The 22,839-nt window shown below is 41.4% G+C and overlaps 1 protein-coding gene across 2 annotated transcripts in view; it reads left to right on the top strand.

Annotated features, from left to right (window-relative positions):
* DGKB (diacylglycerol kinase beta) overlaps positions 1-22,839 on the top strand; it is a 1,755,973-nt gene that overhangs the window by 539,056 nt on the left and 1,194,078 nt on the right. For both annotated transcript variants that reach the window (XM_078663763.1, XM_078663762.1), the window contains one exon: positions 14,968-15,084. In XM_078663763.1, coding sequence (XP_078519889.1) covers positions 14,968-15,084 — 117 coding nt within the window. The remainder of the gene's footprint in view (positions 1-14,967; positions 15,085-22,839) is intronic.

The raw sequence follows: 22,839 nt of genomic DNA, 5'->3' as shown, positions 1-22,839 counted from the left end.
TAGCCCTTAAACCACCAACCTTCCATGAAATAATTTAAACTTGTTGATCATCAATTATACTTCCCTGAATTGAGTAACCTGCTGTTGATTTGTCTCTACCTAAAGTTTGATCAGGTACATGTTATACTTGGATGGAATCTGCACTTTGGTTCTGATTTTCTAGTGTGATATTGCTATGTAAGTCCCCCCCCCCAAGAATATCCAGTTAAATCCAAAGCAAGCATTACCACAATATCACCATTAACCGACTTAAGTCAATCTGGATTGTCTAGTCAGTGAGTGCTTGATATCTGTTACTGATTGCTATTGCAAATGTCTCTTTGTCCCTCTGCAGATTCTGATTAATGCAGTTTTGGTTATAGTTGCTGCACATGAGACCATAAGGTGTCTATCAATAAAAACCAGTGGCATATTACCAATTCCCTAACTAGAACACAGCCAATGTGGTTTCCCCCCATTTTTAATCAATTTCTTCACTAAAGCTGGAAATCTGCAGTTGATCACTATGCAATCACCATGGATAGATTTATATAAGGGGCCAACCCCACTATTCTGACAAATAAAATGTCATGATAACTGGAGCTTGTAAAATCGGTGTTACAAGATAACCAATGGCAGACTTTATTTTTCAATTGGCATGTTGTTTCTTTTTCGTTATCCAAAAGACTAGGAACATTTGTTAAAATCGCCTCATAAGGGCAACACTCAGGTGGCAAATCCATCCAAATTCACCTGATTGGGGCAATCATGTATGTCAAAGGCTAATATGTTTAGCTACCCAGGATTTGATTTATCATGTGCACTCTGAGCGGACCATCCTCCCTAACCCTAGATCCATTGATGGCACACCCTCCTACTGCTAGTTAACAACCTTGCAGCAAATCTCCATTTTTAGCCAGACCTTTCCCGAGTCCATGACCCTCTTTATGAGCAGTGACTGTTAGTTTGGGCTGTGTAGCTATACTAGGTTGTCTACCTGTCAATGTATTAAGCCCATCAGCCTCATGCACACCCCCTGAATTGCCTCTGTCACGCACTGTTAGCCTCTTCTGTCCATCCCGAGCCTTATACTATTAATAGACTTTTGAATAGTTAGCATAGTAACCTCAAGCTTAGCAAGTCTATCTAGTATCCCTGAAAGATTCTTGGACAACACACTCCCAAATCAGCGTATTATATACTCCAAATCTTAGTGTGGCTGTACTGTATGATCAGGTGTCAAATTTGTGGGCTTGGTTAGGGTAGTAGGCGTGGGTATGTTTCCATTTACTCCCCTTTGCTATTGAATGTCCAGAGGTTTTTGGGGGATCTGGTACTTGCACCTTGTGGCGAAACACCTCGTGTTTCACCTTCTTCTTCCTTATCATCAGTGGACCCGTCAGTGATGATGATGATTGGTGGGGTGAAGAGTGTATGGTTTATGGAAACTCCATTGCTGTTTCAGCCCTATGTGTGTTAACATGTTGAATATCTCCAGAAACCCTACCACAATTTAGATCTCAATTCAAATCTATAGGGATTCCCCATCCAATGATGGGCATCCTTCTACCACAGTAATTTAATTGTCTATTACTCTTCCTGCATGCACCAACCCTAAGGTCAGACCTAGGTAGCCATAGGACATGTTACATTGTAATTAAATTGTTGGACATGTACTTTTAGGTCATACATGTCATGGTAGTGAAAAACTCCAAAATTAGTTTTTCACTACTGTGAGGCCTACCTGTCCCATAGAATAACGTTGAGTTGTCATATTACATTTAATAGATGCTAACCTTTGATTGGGAACAGGAAAGCAGTGTGTGTTTGGTATCTAAGAAATTGTAATTAAAAATCCTATTTAAAGTGAAAGTCAGATTTTAAGTTCAAATTTTGAAAATGTCACATTTAGAAAGTTGTCATTTTCCTGCGTTAAACTATTTGGTTCCTGCGGCCTCTCCTGGTACACATGACTGGATGCAACTGACAGTTGGACTTTGTTTCCTCCTGCAAGACAGTCACACAATAGAGGGATTAGGTGTGCCATCAACTGACATCTCTAGAAACTTCTCCTACTTCAAAGGATGCACCATGTATTAAAAGGGGACCCTCAGACCCACTGCAAAAGAATCTCAGAGGACTGCCTGCTCCTGTGGTCTGCTGTGTACTCCACAAGGCTGCTTTGCTGCAAATGAAAGGACTACTTTGTGCACCTGGAGGGTCTGTCTTGAATCCTCAGAGGCCTGCGCTGCTGATTGAGCCCTGCTTCGTCACCTAAACTCAGGACTACCAGAGTGACTCCAAGGGCTAGTTACCTGGCCTCCTGTTCAGAGCCTCATGGACTGAAAAGGCTTCCACCATCTTGAACCGACACCTGGACCCAACTTAAGAGAGTACTAACCCCCTAGGGATGCCCCTCAACTTCTGGAACCTTGGTGGTATTATTAAATGCGCTCGGATAGTCCGAATCCTAAATTTTGGTCTTGGAATATTTTTGGCTAAAAACTGCTCTAAGATCCAAAGGAAGACTCTGTCTCACTGAACCTTACCTTCTCAGAACATTTTCTGAAAATGCTCTTCCCTACCTGAAGGTAAGTGCCAACCGGGCCTGATCCACTTTTTGTATCCATCCCGTGCTCCATCGCCGTCGTCATATTCTTCGGCTTTGACTCAGTCTTGCGCAACTAGATGTCCACGTTGGTGCTTTGATCTTTTAGGCACTAGTTTTCACATTAAGCTGTCAAAACCTATACCTCCAGTTCTACCATTTAGAATTTTTGGTGTCAAATATATTTTTTTAATTTACACTCATTTTTATTTGGTATGGGAATTTCCTTGTGTTTCTGTTTTAACTTTATTACTGTGTGTGTGCTGCATGAACATTTTACACATTGCTTTTTGTGCCAAGCCACCAGAGGGTTAAGAACAGGTTGACGTAGCGATGTTTGTGGTGAACCCAGAGAGGTATTGTCGCTGTCCCTTGAACAGGGGTCACCCCCTTCAACCAACAACTGAATTTCTGACACCACTGATATGAAAGGCTTGTAATTGTAATTACATTTAAATGGCTTGTTATTGTTCTTGAAATTAATTTTATTTCAGGTTAATGATTTAAAACTCCTGCTAGCTATTCGAGCACAATTTCACACATGCACATCACTTTCTATCTTGAAATATTTGCCCAAAAGTAACCCTTGGTCGCCATACATTGGACTTGTGTAACTTATGGTAGATTAGCAGGAGATCGGGGTTCAGGGCGCGGCCTGGAGACTCTTAAAATCATTTCTGTCTAATCTGACCCAGCAGGTGGCCGTTTTCATTACCATGTGGGGTCCCTCAAGGGTCCTCACTGAGTCCGACACTTTTCAATATTTATGTGTCCTCCCTCGCACCTCTTATTCAGTCCTTTGGGTTTAGCCTTACTAGCTACGCTGACGATACCCAAATAGTGGTGTCTCTCCTTCCTGCGGAGTACAAAAGCACAGCAATCCGATTCAATGACTGCATGAGCGCAGTGGGGACTTGAATGGCCCAGAACTGCCTCAAGTTAAATTCTAACAAGACGGAGGTGGTATGCTTTGGGAATGATGCCAACTTCTGGACGCCAGAATGGTGGCCTGATACTATGGGTCCTCTTCCCGTACCTATTAAGAAGGTAAAAAATCTAGGGGTCTGGATAGATCAGAAGCTCAATTTTAAAGACCAGGTCAATTCTGTGGCTTCTGCCACGTCCTATGCCCTGAGGTCTTGTAAGAAAATTCTGCCTCTGCTCCCGTCCGATTGTCGTAAAACAGTGATTACAGCTCTCACCATGTCGAGGCTGGATTACAGCAACAGTCTGTATTTTACCATTCAGGAAGGTTCAATGCAGAAGTTACAACTCTTACAAAATGCAGTTGCCAGACTGCTGTTGGGCATTCCTAAATATGATCCAATAGCAGATGAGATTCGAAAATTACACTGGCTGCCACTTAGGAAGCGGACCATGTTCAAGGCGATGTGTTTAGTACACAAGGCCCTCTATGGAGTAGGGCCGGCTTATCTAAAAGAACATCTTTATTGGTACACGCCAAGCTGATTATTACGCTCATCAGATGCCAAATTGGTGCATGTCCAATTTGTCAGAAAGGCATCGTGGGGTGGTAAAAGCTTTGTGGCAAATGCAGCCAAAGCATGGAACAAGCTTCCCCTTCAGCTCAGAGCTATTTCAAAACTTTTCATCTTTCGAAAGAACCTAAAAACCTGGTTGTTGTTAGAATAGTTAACCAGGTATCTGCCTGGCTCGGTTACTCTGGGGAGATTTCACATAGCGCCAGGACACCCATGGGTAACAGTGCACTCTATAAATCTCATAAATAAATAAATAAATTAGCAGGAAACTGGCCATTAGTTTAATTAAAAAAATTATACAATGGTAGATAGAAACAGTAATTACAAAACAATACTGGACGCATTAGAGAAAATCAAGATACATGCACTTTGGAAAAACAGAATCATGGTGGAGATTTATTTTATGTTCAACTTGCATAACTGTTTTGGAAATGTTATTGATAGACTTCTGTTTCGTTAGAGGGTCAGTAGCCAAGCTCACCTCGGGGTCCCTGCACCTAGGGTTTAAATGTGTCCCCAATTTCATTTACTTGGTTGAAAGTTAAGTAAGTACTTGGTGTAAATTGACCTCCTTATTATGAAAAAATGATTCAGGAGGCAGTCATGTATGGCAAATTTTCAGCGTGGAGTTTTTTTGCGATGGTGAAGTGTTCTGCTGTTTGTGCTGCATTGTTTCTTTTTCTCTTTAGTGCAACTTGAATTTATTGTGATTTTTTTTCTAGAGTTTTATATGGCGCGACTTGACTCGAAGGTATCAGAGGGCTTTAGATGAGCACAAGTTGCTTTACAGATGGATACATTCCTTTTGTTAGGCACGTGGAGATTAAGAGATTTGCCCAGAATAACAGGATGTTGAGCGCCCCTTATCGCTGCGTTATCAGCACTTTTCTGCCAATAACGCGGCGATATTTGCATCGCCCTATTACCAAGGCAGCGTTAAGTCAATTAACGTGGCTTAAAGCCATGTTAATTGACTTAACGCTGCCTTGTTAATAGGGCCCCTTTCACGATAAACTCATTGTGAAAGGGGGTGTGCAGTGGGTGTTGCGGGGGGCATTCCACCGCAACACCCATTCACTTTGATGCTGCTACCTATTATCAAGCTTGGTGATAATAGGTGGCAGCGTCAAATTTAAGAACAGAAAAATCCTAGGGCCTCATTTATGAGGCCGAGCGTGAGTTTTGCGCTTCCGATGCAAAGTGACGCATCTAAGCAGATGCGTCACTTTGTAAACCCCTGCGCTACATTATACCTGCGTCAGGTGTAATGTATGCAAAGGGGGCGTTCACACGCAAAAAGCCTCGTAATAGTGACGCAGTGAAATCTATGAGATTTCACTGCGTCACTTTTGGGACGCTGTTGCGTCAAAATCTTGCGCCTGCCTCACAGCAGGCGTAAGACTGACGCAAGCCCTTTCACATGGGGCTTTCCCCATGTGAAAGGACGCATTGCTGGAGTTGCGTCACTTTTGTGACACACCCCAGCAATGCGTGACTTTTGCGCTTACAGATACGTCAGAAATACTGACGTATCTGTAACTCCTTGCGACATGATGCGTCATATTATAAATATGACGCATCAATCATGTCGCAGGGAGAGCGCAGTGAAAAGTGACGCATCGCTGTTTTCACGCAGCGATGCATCACTTTTCATAAATAAGGCTCTAGTGTTAAGGTGGCGAAACGAGGAAAAATGCAAAATTTCTCCTCGTTTTTGCTTTTTTCATGTGTGCAGCCTTGTGCACACATGGAAAAAGCAAAACGCCAAGGTTTCTTTAAGTACAGGAAGGTGTCCCGTCCTGTATATAAACAAACCTCTTTTTAAAAATGCCAATTTGTAACTAACATGTGTGCTGCATAAAGAAGCACACATGCAAGTTACAAAATGGCATTTAAGGTTTGTTTATCTGCAGGAAGGAACTCCTTCCTGAACATAAACAAACCTCCCTGCTCGCAGACACCCTTGCACTCTGGTGCAAGGGTGCCTGCGCTGGCGATAAGCTGTAAAACCTCCCGCCATTGCAGGGGGAAACGCTAAGCTGCACCATATCCTTGGTAATATGGTGCAACCTAGCGTTTCCGAAGTGGCAAAGAGAGGCGTTAAGCCAAGATGGCTAACGCCTCTCTTCGCCACTTTGTTGATAATATGCCCCCCAGTTCTGAGCTTCAAGGTCGACCGCTCTAACCGTTAGGCCACATAGGTTTTTATTTGATATTCTATTTTCGCTGTTTTTATGTTGTTTAATGTATGTTATTGTGTTATGCTCTGCTTCTTTCTTTACATATGGCAACAAGTCTGCTACTTTTCTGGATAAAATCAGCACATGCCTTTAAAGTTCAGGAGGTAAACCACTATTTACGATTATTACATAATGTGGAAGAAATCGCGCTGCTGCAACATTTCAACTATTTAACACTCTTGCCAGCCCAAAACTGTGGCTGAGATGAGGGTATATTTACTAAAATGTCTTACAAAGCAGTTGAGCAAGGAAAGTTGCTGTGTGTTATGTGAGAGGGAGGGAACAGGAAAGTGACAAATCTACAGAAATATGGCACTGTGCTGCTCTCTTCCCAGACCGGGATGTTACACAGGCTGCCAGTACCACGCCAACACCTTTGCACCATTCTGCCGAGCTGTCTGGGTCATGCCTAGAATAGTCTTGTTACTGGAAGGCTAGCTACCCAGTACAGAATACCATGCTTAGACTAACTTTACAAGTTTTCCCACTTTTGGATGCTTGCTCTATTGTAAAGCACGCATGCGAAATTAGAAGAGATTGGAGAAATTAAAACAGGCAAGAGTCCAAAATGCTTTATTTTTATATGCATAGCCGTATTTTTTTTAATAGATAGGCTAATTTGTCAAAAACCATTGGTGATTGGAGAAGAAAGCCCATGTATCACTGGTGGGATGCGCCCTTAATGCCAATTAAAACAAAGCAGCCCTAAGTGCTGCTTTTTTTATTTTTTTATTTTCTAAACATATTTTATTACATTTCTGGTCATGTTTAATACAGTTTGTCATTATGCGGTGAATCAACATTTTGACAGTTCGTATTTTCATACACGAGATTAACATATAACATCCGATGTATCAGTCAAACAATTCCTCTGATATTTGTTATGCATGGATTCTCCTCATTTTAACAGCCCTGCTGCTTTGAGTTACTTTCAGACAAAGTTCTAGCGCAAAACAAGTTTTGTGCTGAAATGTAAATTTCAAATAAACATTTTGTGTCCATTTGCAGCACTTTTGAAATGCAAAATAGGGGCAAAACTTAGTAAACGTACCCCATGGTGTCTTAAATTAGCACTCCCAGTTACTCGCTTTGTTTGATATGGCCCCTTTTCTTGAGTCTACACTACGTCAGAAATAGATGGTTATATCATACTACTTTTAATACACTTCTACCCACATTCATTTTCACATTACTGTTGTAGAGAGAAAAATGTACTGATGGGAACAAAGAGAGGAGGTGTTAATATATCTGGCAGAATTTTACTTAAACGCAGGTGAGTAAACTTGCAAGCCATGTTCAGCGTGAGGTGGGTTTTCTGCGGCGTGCATTTGAGAGTGGTCTACATATCTACTCGTTCTCACAGCCACACGTTCTCTACACGTAGAAACAACTTACCTAATGTATTGGTCGATTGGCATTTGCATTTCCAATTCCGTATACGATATGGGCAGTAAATTTCAGGCGATACTACACACGCGGGGAATTTCGTTTAGCTTTTGGCTGGGCAATATAATTCTAAAGTCGCTTAATAAATGTCAGCTAAATTTTATTGCTCTCCTAATTCAGTAACATTTTAATTAATTCACTCTGATTGACTAAATGTACATTGTGGCTCGTATTCTAATGAGGCCACGTTTAGAGGAAAGGTTTTGTATAATTCGGCTATCCTGTGGGTAATGATGTCCTAATTATATGGTGGGAAAAAGAGTCTATAACTCAGGCCTGATATTGTTCATTGTGGCCAATTAACAATTATATGCACATAATGGAAGCTCATCACGAGGTTGACTGGCAGCCAATTTAGAAATCTTTAGCTGAATTGAATTCTAGCCTAACACGAGCACAGACCTTCACCATGACAAGCCCAGGAATGTAGCTGGCATGGGATCAGTGAAAATCTAGATGTAAGCGTTGAGGGGTACAAATAGCTTTAATTAGATAGGTTTCAAAATAATATCTTCCTAGTTTTTTGGAGAACGAGCTGGTTCTGGAATACTGTTTGCCGGGTCTGGTGGCTTAGTGGACTAATGCATCCACTGTAGGGGCCACTGTTCAACCTCATGGCCTCATGGTCACAGGTTTAAGTCCTGGTGGGTCCACTCAGCCTTTCATCCATGTGAAGACGATAAAATGAGTACCATTGAGTTGGGTAACAATAAACATCTGTTATTGAGCGCATTGAGACCCTAGCTTGGGTTATACGTGCACTTTACAAATACACATGTAATGTTATATGTACCTCTGGCAGGGCTAGAGTATTAAATATGTTAACAAGGGGATGGATGACATATTAAGTGTATAGCTCTGTCCGTTGGGATATCAATACAAGTGCAATAATAGATGATATTTATACCAGCTTGAGATTTTCGATAAACAAAGAAAATACCATCCTCATATAACTATAGTTTACATTATGATGCACTCAATGTACTGGGAATAGTATACAAAGGCATTTAGCTATATTTCCTGTGCATTTTTTCAGGTACATTGGTTGGAAAGGGTTAGGCATTTAGGTCCACGATTTACAAAATTATGTCTTGGGTTGTGCCACTTCTGTGGTGGAGGCTGAAGCAAAATCCAATTTGGCATTTTCGAAGCCATGCGAAGTCGTCATGCATGGTTTAGTAAATCCAAGGTGGCACAACACTGCACATAGCGCTACTTTGCTTTACTTTGCATAAGTTAGGCGTTACATGGGTGGTGCTTGGATGTTCCCAGGCATCCACATGTATTTTCAAACTATTCCAGATTTACAAAGACTTGTAAACTTGGATGTGTGCTAAAATTGTGCGCCCAACCGACAGAGGCATAAAAATGAGAAATATCTTTATTTTACCTCGATACTTTGTCTTTCGATGATTGATGCATTCGTCACACATATAGAAAAAAGACATTGTCTCTCAAAAAATGTGTTGTGCAGGGAAATATCCCTTGCTGTACAAAAACAACCCTGCTTGTAATACATGCACCTCTACAGAATGGCACATGGGTGCCTGCATTGGCTCTAGGCAGCTCATAGTGCTTCAGCACTAGGAGAGAGCAGAAGTGAAGCATATTTTAGTGGACATGGTAAACTTCAGCTCTTTACCTTTCATGCAAAGCAGCAAGAAGCCTAGCTACATTGCATGAAATATTATTAAATGTGCCCCTATTTAATACATTAACTGCAAATCTGTATAGCATTACACTCTCCATAATGTAAAATAATATCGATATTATATTCTATAGCATTCTTGTAAGCATGATCAGTCAACTCACTATCAGTTATTAAAACAACGGCGGAATTATGATACACTTAAAAGAAAACTGATCACCATTGTTAATGCTTTTATATCCTATTTGGATATCACACGTTTACATTTCTCCAAATTCAAAATGTCTTACATTTTTCTGGTTTTGACAAAGTGCTCCTTGCCATGAACAGCCATCATGATAAATGACAGTGATTGTGGATGTAATGTGTTCTTCCTACTGTTTTATCTGTCCAGGTGGTCTGATCTCTCAGGATTACAAGACACCTGTAGATTCGAAAGGATCTTCAGTGCTATACAAACATTCAAAACAAAAATGAAAAATCAGACATTGTTGTGGTATCCAATAGAGCTTATGTTTCTTTGTTGATCTAAAACACTCATGGGACTCAGAACTGCAAAGGTCAAATGTGTACATCGATTTCAGCTTTTAGCAGTTCTTCAAAAATCTCTTCTGACCATGGTTTCCCATTTTCTTTGCATTTGTACCATTGCTTTTTCGACCTCTGATGTTTCCATTGTCCTTCTATCACGCATCATACAATATATAACTGCACTAAGTTTCCTTTCACCCCTCTTCCTTTTCTGCTAATGTGGAAAGTGTAGAAATATCTCTGGGGCCCTGGTTTTCAGTTGGTCATTTTTTTCCAACCTTTGTTCAAACCCTATTTGGGCAGGAGTCACAATCCCGAGTTGGGTGGTATTTACTACACCCTGTAATAACTGAGTACCTTAAATACCTCACCCTTTTTAGGTCTTGCCTAGGCAGCGTGCTTGCGCTGTCTCTTCAAGACATCTATTAATCTCTATGCGAGGGGAAAACTCTGGTAATTTATCGCCGCCTTCCATTAGTTAACCTTTTTTTTTGTTGTTAGCGGGCTTATTATTGGTTCTTCACCCGATACGTAACTTCTAGTTACTCCAGAAGCAGCCTGTCTAACTACAGTCTCCTTACGCTTACACAGCATATTTAAAATAGTGCACATTAACATGCAGCACGCTACCTTACATAACCATGATACGTGCATGCGGCACCAAAGTCCACAAAACCATTGACATGGCAAATAGACCTTACCCGTTATAAGTATGATGTTACTTGTAACATCATATATCTTGCTGCATTGAAAGAAATCCTCAATTAAAAGTCAGGCAGCACAATATGCAAAGCACTGGCTTTTAGCTTCCGTGGTTTAAGCCACGCTTTTATCATATTAGCCACGCCACTTCTAGTTTTTAGTGTACGGAATGCTAGCAAACAGCACTACTATGCGCAGTGCAGTGGGTGCAACATCTCAGAAGTGCGGGAGTATCAAGTGTGCACAGTGTCACCGGCACTTACTTGGAAGTGCTTAGGATAGTGCCTGCGCAGCTGTAGTGCCAGGGGTTCCAGTTCGCTCACACCCATCTTGTGCGGCCTGCATCTTGAGCCCTAAGAGTCCCTCGTCAGTCCGCACCTTGCCCTGTGCTGGGTTCTTTACTCCCTCCTCCTCAGGGGCCTCGCAGTTTTCAGCCTGCACCAGAGCTGGACTGTGGTGTGCTGGAGCTGGCGCTAGGATGTACAAACTGCCTGTCCCACTCTCCCAAATAGGATCAGTCTGACATATCATACGGGGTTGGGGGTCGTAAACCTCATGCAAGGAGCTGAAACCGGGCCACTCACACAGCCTGCCCCCTTTTACGAGAACCTTTCCTCTCACTACCACCACCTCCATCACCCCTCCCTCAAGGCACTCTCCTCTCTCCAGCAACCCTCTTCAAAACAGCACTCTTTTCCAGGACCCCTTCACACCGACTGTCACTTCCGTGGAGCGCCTCTACTAGTGCCCCTTTCTAATACCTTCATACAGCAGCAGTTCTTTACCAAGCAACCCTCCTCCTATCAACACCCCTCTATCTCAGGTTACCCACTCCTATCACCAGCACCCCATCTTCTCCAGCACCTTCTACTTACCACTAACCCCTTTCCCACAGAAACCGCTCTCTCACCAGCACTCCCCTTCCCCAAGTATTGCTTTCCTCAGCCCCCCTCTGCTGATCACCCACTCCTCTCCCAGCAGCTCTCCCCACAGTTGCACTATATCCAGACCTGCAAACTTGAAAAAAAACATCTGCAATGCAATAGTTCTCACATTTACACGAGTATAAGCTATTGGCATTATCAATGGCAATGCCTTTTATTTATGTTTTAAAAAAGAAGACAGAAATAAAAGGCATTGTCATTTGCAATGTCAATAGCTCAAACTCGCATAAATGTGAGACCTATTGCATTGCAATTGCTTGTTTAAATTTCAATTGGTCAAACCTGCCAGAATTTAACAGGAGAAGAGTATACAGTATTTACCATACCATGTTCATTTGGGTGTGTTATTCTCCACAAAAACAGAAAAGGTGCTATTTATCACACCTGATAAGTAGCATACCCCAACGTGTTGTTATTTATCAGAAGTGATAAATAGCATGTGTTCCTCCGGCCAACAGGAATCAGGGCCTGATGACCTAGAGAGTCACACTGTGTATTAGTGTGCAATAACTTTAGTCCACCAAAAATATTACAAATGAAACTTCAATTATATGAGTAATCTGTGTTGCTAACAATAATCATAGTATTCACATTGTAAGTTCTGAGTGAAACACACATAGAAATATTAGTTTTGACATTTTCTGATGTTAGAGTTTGAGGTCTTCTTAATAATTTCAGCCAGCTATGCACTCCTGGGATTATTCCATAACCTAAGCCAATCAGGTAGGTTCTTGCGCCCCACACAGAGAGTTATGCACTCATACCTCCATGTTCTTTGGGACTCTACTGATTTCCTACCTCCATGATATAACATGGCATAATGCACACACATGCATCTTGTGTGGTTCTGCAAAAGAAATCTCCCTTTTCTTCAAGAGTAAGCAGCCATGCTTGATGCAGCTGGAGTATGCGAGCCACATTGAAGGTCAGATTTATGAAAGGATTGAGTAATATGGGGCACCACTCTTTGAAACTGGCACATGCTGAGAGTATTTGTATTTGTATTTGTATGCAGTACTTATAAAGCGCTATTGTCGCTCCGAAAGGGGCAGCCTGGCGCTGGCATCTTAGCAGTTTTTCCCGATCAGTGCCATCAAAGATTGCATAGGTCCTGGTCTGTCAAGCCTCAAACATGATTATGCCTCTGGTATGCCTTATTATTTTTTTATTAGAAAATTCTTTGCTTTTATTCTAACTCCTGAGCCTTATTTCCGTCATTTTACATTTTTAGTGCCTTATTATGAGTTTTGGCAGTCCTGGAGTGGGTTGCACACCACCACTTCGGTCCAGGACCACAGAAACTCACCACTGCCCACCTGTCAAATTACAAGTAATTTTGTAATCTGGCAGGTGGGCAGTGTGGCAGTCCCATGGCAGTGCTGTTTAAAGTCTCATTGTGAGCCATAAACAGCACTGCAGCGGGACCACCAGTGCATGTGCCTGCACGAGGAAGGAATGCATTATCTTGTGCATTTCTTCCCATGCAGTAACTAGGGGTGCAAAACTACAGAGGAGCACAAACTGTGCCCCCCTGCATGCACCCCTGTGCATAGAGGCACAAGAGAGCTCCTTTTGTTGTTGCCTCACCTCCACCCTTTTCATGGCGGTGCGACTGCCATAAAAAGGGTGGCAGTGAAGCAACTCAAAAAATGTGGCTGAGGCACCACTAGCATATTTTGGCCTCAAACCACTGCCATACCGCCACAGGATCCCTGATCCATGGTGGTAACAGTCGTTCTGTGGCAGTTCAACTACCACACTTATAATACAGTTGGTGGTCCTTCAGTGTGGCAGTGGTCAGACCGCCACCGTGACTGTGGCAGTCCCAGGGACAGCATTAGTCGTATTAAGGCCCTTAATATGCAACAGCATATTTTCATTATATATGGGCAGATTGTATATACAATGGTCAATCTTTTTGACTGGATACAGAGGGAGACTAGACTCCATGATGTTTATGGTTTTGTAGAGTTCTAATCAAAAAAGGGTGATTGAGGGGTTTTATGAGGTCCAGCATACGTGCCCAATCAAGATAAAAGCAAACAAGGATATGCAGTTCCTATCAGTGGAGAATGAGAGCGAGAGATCCCAGAAAGATAATAGATTGTCCTCTTTAAAGGAAGGGAAAGGGCAATCCCTCCTTTTGGAATTAGTGCCCTCACACACCCAGCATGCTGTTGTGTCATGCTTCATCATAGGGCATGCTCCTCGTCAGGTCGGTGCTGTAATACCTGACGGGCTCCCTATGAATGGGCTCTTTGGCGGAGATCTTTTATTCCTTGCCGTTTGGTGCCGTAGGTGTGAGGGGCCTAAAAGTGTAGACATGTTTATTGTGAAGGTCAATAGACTGTGCAAATTAAAACAGGAAATGGAAGGTCAGGTAGGACAATTTTCATAACCCTGACTTCCAACCTGATTAAAAAGTGGAGTGGCAACTACCTTAAGTAATGTTTCGGGATATTCTAGGAATTCTTTCTTGGAATTTTGTGAATTCCACAGAAGTCACAATTCGACTTCAAATGCAGGCGGATGTCTATAGGAGTAGAATTCTATCTTAGTAAATTTGTCCTCATATCTAGAAACTCTTGAGTACTTTGCTTGCATTGTAAATATGATATTTTTACTGAAAGAATGGAACAACAACACAATGTACTTCGCAGCAGCCTATTTGAATTTCATGACCAGTTGGAGGCACCAGCTGACAATTAATTTAAGGATGAATTGATGTTGATATGAAGGCTTTTTTTTAGAATTCCAAAAACTATTTATATTTGTTTTAGTTTTATGTTAATGCTAATGCTATCTGCCATTGCTTTTCTTATCATAATTAGCATATTGTATTACAATCATTCTGTCTTTCTTACTTTGTTTCTATAATGGGTGCAATAATTGATTGATGGATAATCCCTGTCATTGATCATTTCATTTCTATACAGAGCTTTGTATGCAGAACTGTACATAAATCATTTTAAGCTTCAGTATTTGTTATATGTGAAATATTTGTGAGATATATACATCTGAATTATTTGTAACACATTGCTCCCTTTATTACACAATGTTTTCCCTCAAAATATTAGATAATGATTCATTTCATTCTTAACAGATATGGTTTATTGATAATCACAAAGTGTCTTTCATGCTTTTAGCTCTAGACAGAACTATATGTACAAATACATAGAAACTATGTTCTACCTCCTAAGTTCTATGCTTGATCATTTGTTTAGCACATAGCTATGCTAATACAGCACAATGTTTTTTTCCAGCATAATAAACAATGAAACATTGATTGACAAATAATTTCTATCTTTTAATACTTTGCAAATCGTTTTTGGCCACTATTTTGATACTTTGCTTTTAAATCCTAAAGGAGAGACAGTCCACTTTAAAAAGAGAAAAGAACTGCCCTCAGCAACAGAACACTCAAGGGGATCGTATAAAAATGCAAAGAGCAAATTCTGTAACCGTGGATGGACAAGGTCTTCAGGTTTGAGAATTTATATGGCATTATAATGCATGACAAACATCAGGCTCCTACATTTCATATAAGGCTAACTTTTTTTTAAAATGGTGTGATTTTAAATGTTTCTAAATATCAAAGAACTATACACATATGTTATTATAGAACTGTTTTGACGGATGGTAACACATCAATTCTACTGCTGCACTGTTGTTGCTGCTCTCAATAACAATATGGCAAGGGACTTTAGATGGATTCACTTTGTCACATGCTACTGATGAATTTTTTTCCTATAGCTAGTTAAGCCAGTTTCAAAGAATCCACGATTTCCCATCGCTATTTTTCCTTATCTTGAATGGTAGTAGGTTTGGTGGCAGCAGCTTTCACTGCTATCAGGATATTTTCATTGGCTATATCATCAAGTCTGAAAAGCATACCGGAGGCAAAAAGTGACAGAGCAAATGCTTTGAATGATGGTTAGGGCCACAATATTGCTGCACATATGAGCAAAAATACACCCAGTTAAACATGCATAAATACTAATTAAGTCAGTACATTTCCTAAGGCAGTAGCAAAAATAAATCTATGCTATAGGAAATGTAGGGAGTATTAAGGTTTTTGACTTTTAGTTTTCTTCTACTAAATATGTGTACCTTTAAGGAGCAATCTCATTTGTGAAGAGAAAGGCAACTCATGATTGCTATTTTAGCGAGCACTGTATTTTCTTTAATTTCTCCCAGTTCTGGCAAAAATGTTTCCATCTTCTGTATTTTCACTTGGTTTGATTTGGAATGGACTTTTGGCCGTGGGTGTCACGTTTCATTTGTTGAAACCTTGTAAGGAGTTCCTGAATTTAAATATCATCATTGTCATGATGTGGCGAGCCACAGCATTTCATTGTTTGATGTGGTACTTGGCAGTCTCACATTTTGTAACAATTTATTTGGACTGAAACAATAGTAGCCATGTCCACTGTATTAGCTAAGAACATATTTCTCCATTACAGCCAGGTATACGATTTTTTTTATAGTGAATCCGTTTTTAAGTGTAAAGTAGGGCCTTCCAATTTTGTATGAACGTATAGGGGGGGGGGGAATTGTTGTATCAGTTTTGTTGAAGAAAGAATGTAATATTTTTAAGACAGACCCTTTGATATGTGTAAACCTTTAGTTTTTATGATTTTTGCAATTAGTGTTAGTGTTTGTGTTTCATAATTATCATTGATGGTAAATGACGCATTTTTCAACCTTATATAGCTATGTTTAGTTATATGATACAAACAAGATGAAGATACACTTAGGGCCTGATTCACAAAGGTAAGCTGACACTTTTGTGTAAGTTTACGATTGTTTGCTTTTCATAAGGGGATTTATGACTAGTATATTTACTACTGCGGAGTCTCCGCACATAAAAAGATAGCACTTTCCTATTGTTTTATACGCAGAGACTCGGCACTCACGAAATACTACTCATAAATCCCTTTGTAAATAGCTAAAAATCATAAACTTGCACACACGCTTGTGAATCAGGCCCTTGGATGGCAAGATGAAGATGGATCAGTGAGTTAGAAGTCTTTTACATCACAGTGATCTGGATCATACAAGTCCATGAATCCCGGGCTTTTAAATGTGATTTACAATCTTGACAATTCCCTCATGGACACGCACAGTGACAAAAAGTATTGCTCCAGATCTTTAGGATGGAAGCTGTGTTAGCTCAGCGTTTTCTTGCAAAATCAGACTACTTCTCTATATAAATTTTGGCACAGCAACAGTTTTATACTCTATGTCGTTATTATACAGCGAAGAAGTGGCTAGAATGTTGAAGTGCAGCAGCAACTAGGCAGTAGGAGTATTGGAATTTGAAACGCGGTTGGAGCAAATCCAACTTTTCTGCACGGTCACTAGGGATTTTTCATCTTTTCCTAGATGCCATTTTTGCTGCTTTTAGAACTCTGTGCACTTTACCATGTTAAGAAATAGTAAAGGGTCTGTGCTCCCCCTATTAAGTGGCTGGAAGTGAGGCATATCCCAAGCACAAGATAGAAGAATCCACTTGTCAGTGGATGGCCGGTGGCCTGTTTCCTGACACTGACAGCTGTTGGTGATCTGTTGATTGCTTCAGAAGAGCTGTCCCTAAATTGGGAAGAAAAGTATATCCTAGGAGTCAGAATGGGCCATGGTGGTACTGTTTGCATACTCAGATGGCTCTATGAGTAGGCTAGTGTTAGTCGCCTCTGATATAGGGCCTGCAGATAAGAAGAAAAGTAGTGCTTCCCATGAACAGGGTTTGTAAATAGGGCAGATATTTACAGAGGGGAACTAGTAGGTTGAGAGGGGTATAGAGAAGACAAGTGCCTCTGCAGAGGTGGCAAATCAATCATCCTAGTTCTAACGCCTGAGCTGAGAAGCAGGGAAGTCCTTCTGAGAATGGTTAGTCTATCCTAGCTCTTGGCTGAAGAGGGGGCATATCAGTTTTTTCTGCTTGTTCATCGCAGATGTTTTGTATTTTTCTAAACCCTATTTCTTTTGGACTCGAAACTCTATGCACTTTACCCATCCTAAACAGAAGTAAAGGGACTGTGGTTCCCATTTAAAAATGGTAGAATTGTCTTTTCTCTGATTGCCATATTTATTATTACTCTAAATATATGGTGCAGAAAATACACCCAGGGTCTGGAAGATAACTGCCACCTGTGGACTGCAGAGCATATTGTGACGTCAGCAGAGATGGGCTGTAAAACATGGCTGCTGGCCTCCACTGTGGAACCTGACTGCAGCAGTCTAAATCCCACTGTCTAAACCTGTCAAAATAATGGTTTTTGAAAGGGGAACCCCCCCTTTTAAATATTAATAAGCCACCCCTAAGTATATTTTGATTACAAAGAAGGTATAGAGCCTGTTATTTAAAAGTGGAACTAGTGCAAAGTTAAAACTGGCAATTTCCTCCAGTGAATAGGACCCAAAAGCTATACTCACTTGCAGGGTGGTATTATATTTTTTTTATATTTATTCATTTTAGAAAGAGACATTTACCTACATAATTAGCCGTAGCCCACTTGTTGGTCAAATAGGAATTAACCTTAGAAAAAATGAATAGACAAGAGGAGTTTGGCATACCAGGAACAGTTGTTTTTTTATATGCAAAGGCCGGAAGATCAGGCAACAGAGTCGGGGTCTAAAGACTCTCTCAACGTGCATTGGTTTTGCCTGCAATGTTATATTTTACATGAAGCATTATAATCCAATGTATGTATTCCTTCAGGGACAGGTTCTTGGGGCTGGTCACTGGGCCATAAATCGGGGGTTGATAAGCAGCGCAGGTTGGTTGCGTCCTTGTGCGAACATCATTCAAGGCCAGTGGGTATATGTCCAAATGTCCAGCATGAGGAGCACCTGATTACTGCGTGTAGTGTGCATGCTGTGTTCTGATTGGCTGTGTGTTCCTAACTTAGGGTGGCATCTAACTTTATGGTGTTTTTGAGAATGTACGCCACTCCACCCAAACTTGCTTTATGGGAGAGATCGATCTAGGCTTTTCTGTCGGTGTCCTCTGTTGTGTGTCCCCCCACCTGTGATCTGTCAATCAGTTGCTTCAGACCTAGGTCGCAGAGCCTGCCTAACAACATATTTCTAACTCAGGGTTGAGTGGGAGGTCACACCGGGTGATTTCAACAGTGGAGAGGCAAGTTCTTTTATATATGTACATATATCATTGTGTTCATCAACATCATTTTTCCAATATTAAAACACTAATAGCTGGCCTGCCAGTACTTGACTTTAAAGAGATCTGAAAACTGCTCCCAGAGCAGGGACAATAATCCGGCTGTGATGAAAAAGTTTTCTTCCATTGCAGAAAGGGCTGTTTTTGGTGTACCTAGTAAATTCATTGACTTCTAAACGAGCAGTGAGAGATCTGCACTTTCTGAAGTAAATATAAAATGAGACCTGTGGAAAGGCCAGCTTTTGTTTCCTTGGGCCACAAAAGCCAGGTCGCCTCCAAACCCAGTAGAAGGGAAGTTGCCCACAAAAAAATCAGTTCAGAGTAATCATAAGGGAGGGGACTGCTCATTTTCCTTGCCATACCTCAGAGTGGTCACAAAGGATCTATACAAAGGAGGAAGGGTTACCCCATCTTGTATTTTAGTATTAAGGTTAATTATGGGACTGTTTGACGAATGATAAAAGGAACTGAAAAAGTGGGTAAGGAAACCCCCGGGAATTTTTTTTATGATTGTTTAGGAGGAGCCAGAAATCCCCCTGCACACAAGCTAGCGGAAATCATAAATCGAATACTTTCTGGACATGTGTAAGATATGAAGTGCATGGTATGCTACTTTCTGTAACCTGAGAGGAACTCTGAAGGACTGGATGTGCCCCCTCTTGTACCCAGGACAAATAATTTGATTACAAGGGTAAGTGGGCATACCTCTTATGTGGCTAGGACATAAAATGCTTTAGAACCACTTTCTGGATGTCCATTTTCCTAGTAACAACTGGACCTTCATTAGACCCTGCACTAAGCCTATGCTGAAGTAAGTCCTGAAGTGCTAAGAGTCCTATGAAGACTGTGAGCCTTGGGTGAAGAGTTGTGGAAAAAAGCAATGACCCCAGCACATTTTTGGGTCTTAAAATAATTCTGATTAGTAGCTGCAAGAGGACTACAACTAACAACCTGAGCCTATTGAGTAAAGGAATTACTAAACTGTGATGAGAAACCAAGTTTGGCCTGCATGGAGTTTCTTTGCAGCAGCAAATCCAATTCAGTGGGCCCTTGGCAAGAAGATGTTCAAACCTGTGGTGCCCTCTTCAGATACAGCCTTCCGTCTTGTCCTGCTGGAGAAATGCAAGATTCATTTCAGACGCTACATACTAAAGTAAACATTTTGAACAGGTGAAGAAACCAAAAATGTCCAACAATCATGATAATGGCCCTGGGAATGAAATTTAGCTTGGCGCCCTAAGAACTTTCCCCACCAAAATCAACAGCTTCAAAATGATGTCACTCAATGCTTATCCCACTTCTGTGAAACCTTCCTTGATACAGCCTGATGTTTTGACCATTTGACATATTCTGACTTCCATTTTTTGGACTTAGTCTTAAGGTAAACTGTAGACTGGGTTGTCCTACTTGTGTACCTGAACATGGGATCCACCATGAATGCCTCAAAATGCTCCTAGGTACGGATCTACCACATCCATAGGCTGTCATTGGTGTTCAATCAGTCAATCACTTGTAAAGCGCTAGCTACTCACCCGTGTAGGTCTCAAGGCACTGGGGGTGGGGGGGCTGCTGGTTGGCCTGGGTGGCAGAACATTCGAAGAGCCAGTTCTTGAGGTCCTTCCTGAATGGGGCCTGTGATGCTGATTACCTGAGGTGCAGGAAGTGAAATGTCTTGGTGGCGAGGTAGGAGAATGACATTTCTCCAGTTCTGGCTTTGTGGATCCTGGGGATAGAGTTTAGTGCTTTTTGGAGCTATGTTCACATGAAAATTGTAAAATTGCATAACACTATCTCCCTTCTCCTTAGTGGATTTTTGTCCTTCGGGTGTCATTCTGTGTATTAACATTTACTCTTTTTTTTCTCATTTGAGTTGAGATTGTTATCGTTAGGTATTTTGAATTTATTACTGTTTTGGTACTGCATATATTTCTTTCACATTGCACTTAGTTAAACCTGTTCACTCTGTGCCATGTTGAGCTCACATTAATTTAGTGAACTTTGGGGTTTCCCATCACGGGATAATATTATTATTCATTGAGGTGCCTCCCCCCCAAAAAAATTTAAATCTTCTTTCTTACACCAATTAACTGTCATTTGATAGTGTTCAAAAGGCCTTTAAAAGGTGTAATACATGCCAATATTTTCTCTCATAAGGCTGAGGAAAAAAAGCTGGAATCCAGGTGGCTATTTGGTGCCATACGCTAGTCTCACCAAGAATGAGCACAGTGTTAACTGGATCATGCACTTACCATGAAAGCATAAATATGATGTTAATTTGGTAAATATATCTGGGGAATGTTACTAAAATAAATCTTTTGGCAAAATATTGTAATTTGGTGGAAATACTATAAAATTGGTTACAGTGTTTTCCGAGCATGGAAATTTGATCTTTGATCTAGAACTTTGTTGAATGTTGAAGCCAAGCGCGGGGACTCTCTGAATGGAATAACCAAGTACGTTACAAAAACGTTATCATATATCATATCACTATCATATCAAATAAGATTTACCTCTGTAAAAGACCTCTGAAAACAAATTGAAAATGTAGCACAGGTTTAATTTAATCTCCTGTAACTGGTTAAAACTGGTAAAAATGAGGACATTTTCATTTAAGAGGGAAGAAGCTTTTTTGAGTCTTCATAGAACCCCCCAAACAATTTGTGTAAAAGGACAGTTGTCCTGATCTTTGCACGACTCTTTGTCTGCCAGATCACTTCATGCCAAAGAAATATATCCCACATAACAATCCTTTGCTTTGTCACTATAAGTTGGCAAGGTATGCCCAGACATGGGTCCCTTGTTCACTTTGGCACCGGATTCAAGCTAGCCTGGCAGATGAAGGGTGTTACCCCGAAACTGGTCTCAGGATCCTTGTTTCCGGTCCAGGGAAGACCTGGCTTGGCAGGTTAGACTGGACTGTTTCCATGAGGAACAGGGTCAAGATAGATTTGCTTATGGCTGGGTCTGATCTGGGTTGGCGAAGTGAGCTAAAGAACAATGATGGATTAAACTCAGATCTATGACTTGGGGTGAGCGTTTGAAAAGCTCCAGCGCTGCGTCCATAATCTCCTTCTGTTTGATTTTTTTGCCATACGTTGGCAGGGCATGCCCAGACGTGGGTCCCTTGCTCACTTTGCCACTGGATTCAAGCTAGCCTGGCTGATGAGGGGTGTTACCCCAAAAACGGTCCCAGGATGCTTATTTCCGGTACACGGTAGACCTGGCTTGGCATTTCGGGCTAGACTGTTCCCATAAGGAACGGGGTCAAGACTAATTTGCATATGGCTGAGTTTGATCTGGGGCTTCTGAAGTGAGCTAATAACACAACGATTGATTCAACACAGATCTGTGACTGGGGGTGAGTGTCTGAAAAGTTTCAGCGCTCTGTTCATCTTCTCCTTGTGTTTGCTTTGTTCACCCTGAGTTGGCAGGTTATGCCCTGACATGGGTCCCTAGCTCACTTTGCCACTTGATTAAAGCTAACATGGCTAATGAGGGATGTTACCCACAAACCGGTCTAAGGTGCTTGTTTCCGGTCCAGGGAAGACCTGGCTTGGCATTTTGGGCTGGACTGTTCCCATGAGGATCAGAATCAACACAGATTTGTATATAGCTGGGTCTGTTCTGGGGTGTGGAAGAGAGCTAAAGAACAATGATGGAGTCAACTCAGAACTGTGACTGGGGGTGAGTGTCTGAAAAGTTTCAGCGCTCTGTTCATCATCTCCTTGTGTTTGCTTTGTTTGCCCTGAGTTGGCAGGTTATGCCCTGGCGTGGGTCCCTAGCTCACTTTGCCACTGGATTAAAGCTAACACAGCTGATGAGGGGTGTTACCCCGAAACTGGTCCATGGGGCTTGTTTCCGGTCAAGGGAAGACCACACCATTGTACACTTCTCTGTCGCCGACACCCAGTATACCATCCCTAAGCATCACACCTCTTCCCACCATAGCTGGAGCAAGGTCAATGTAATTAAGTGGACATAGGACCTCACCACCACCCAACCCAAAGCCTCAGCAGATTTGTAGAACGCCATCTAGAACTTCTCCACCTGGAACATCAA

The sequence above is a fragment of the Lissotriton helveticus genome, chromosome 10, assembly GCF_964261635.1.
Source record: "Lissotriton helveticus chromosome 10, aLisHel1.1, whole genome shotgun sequence".
Classification (NCBI taxonomy): domain Eukaryota; kingdom Metazoa; phylum Chordata; class Amphibia; order Caudata; family Salamandridae; genus Lissotriton; species Lissotriton helveticus.
Note: the sequence above shows the minus strand (reverse complement) of the source record. Positions and strands in the feature narration are given on the sequence as shown.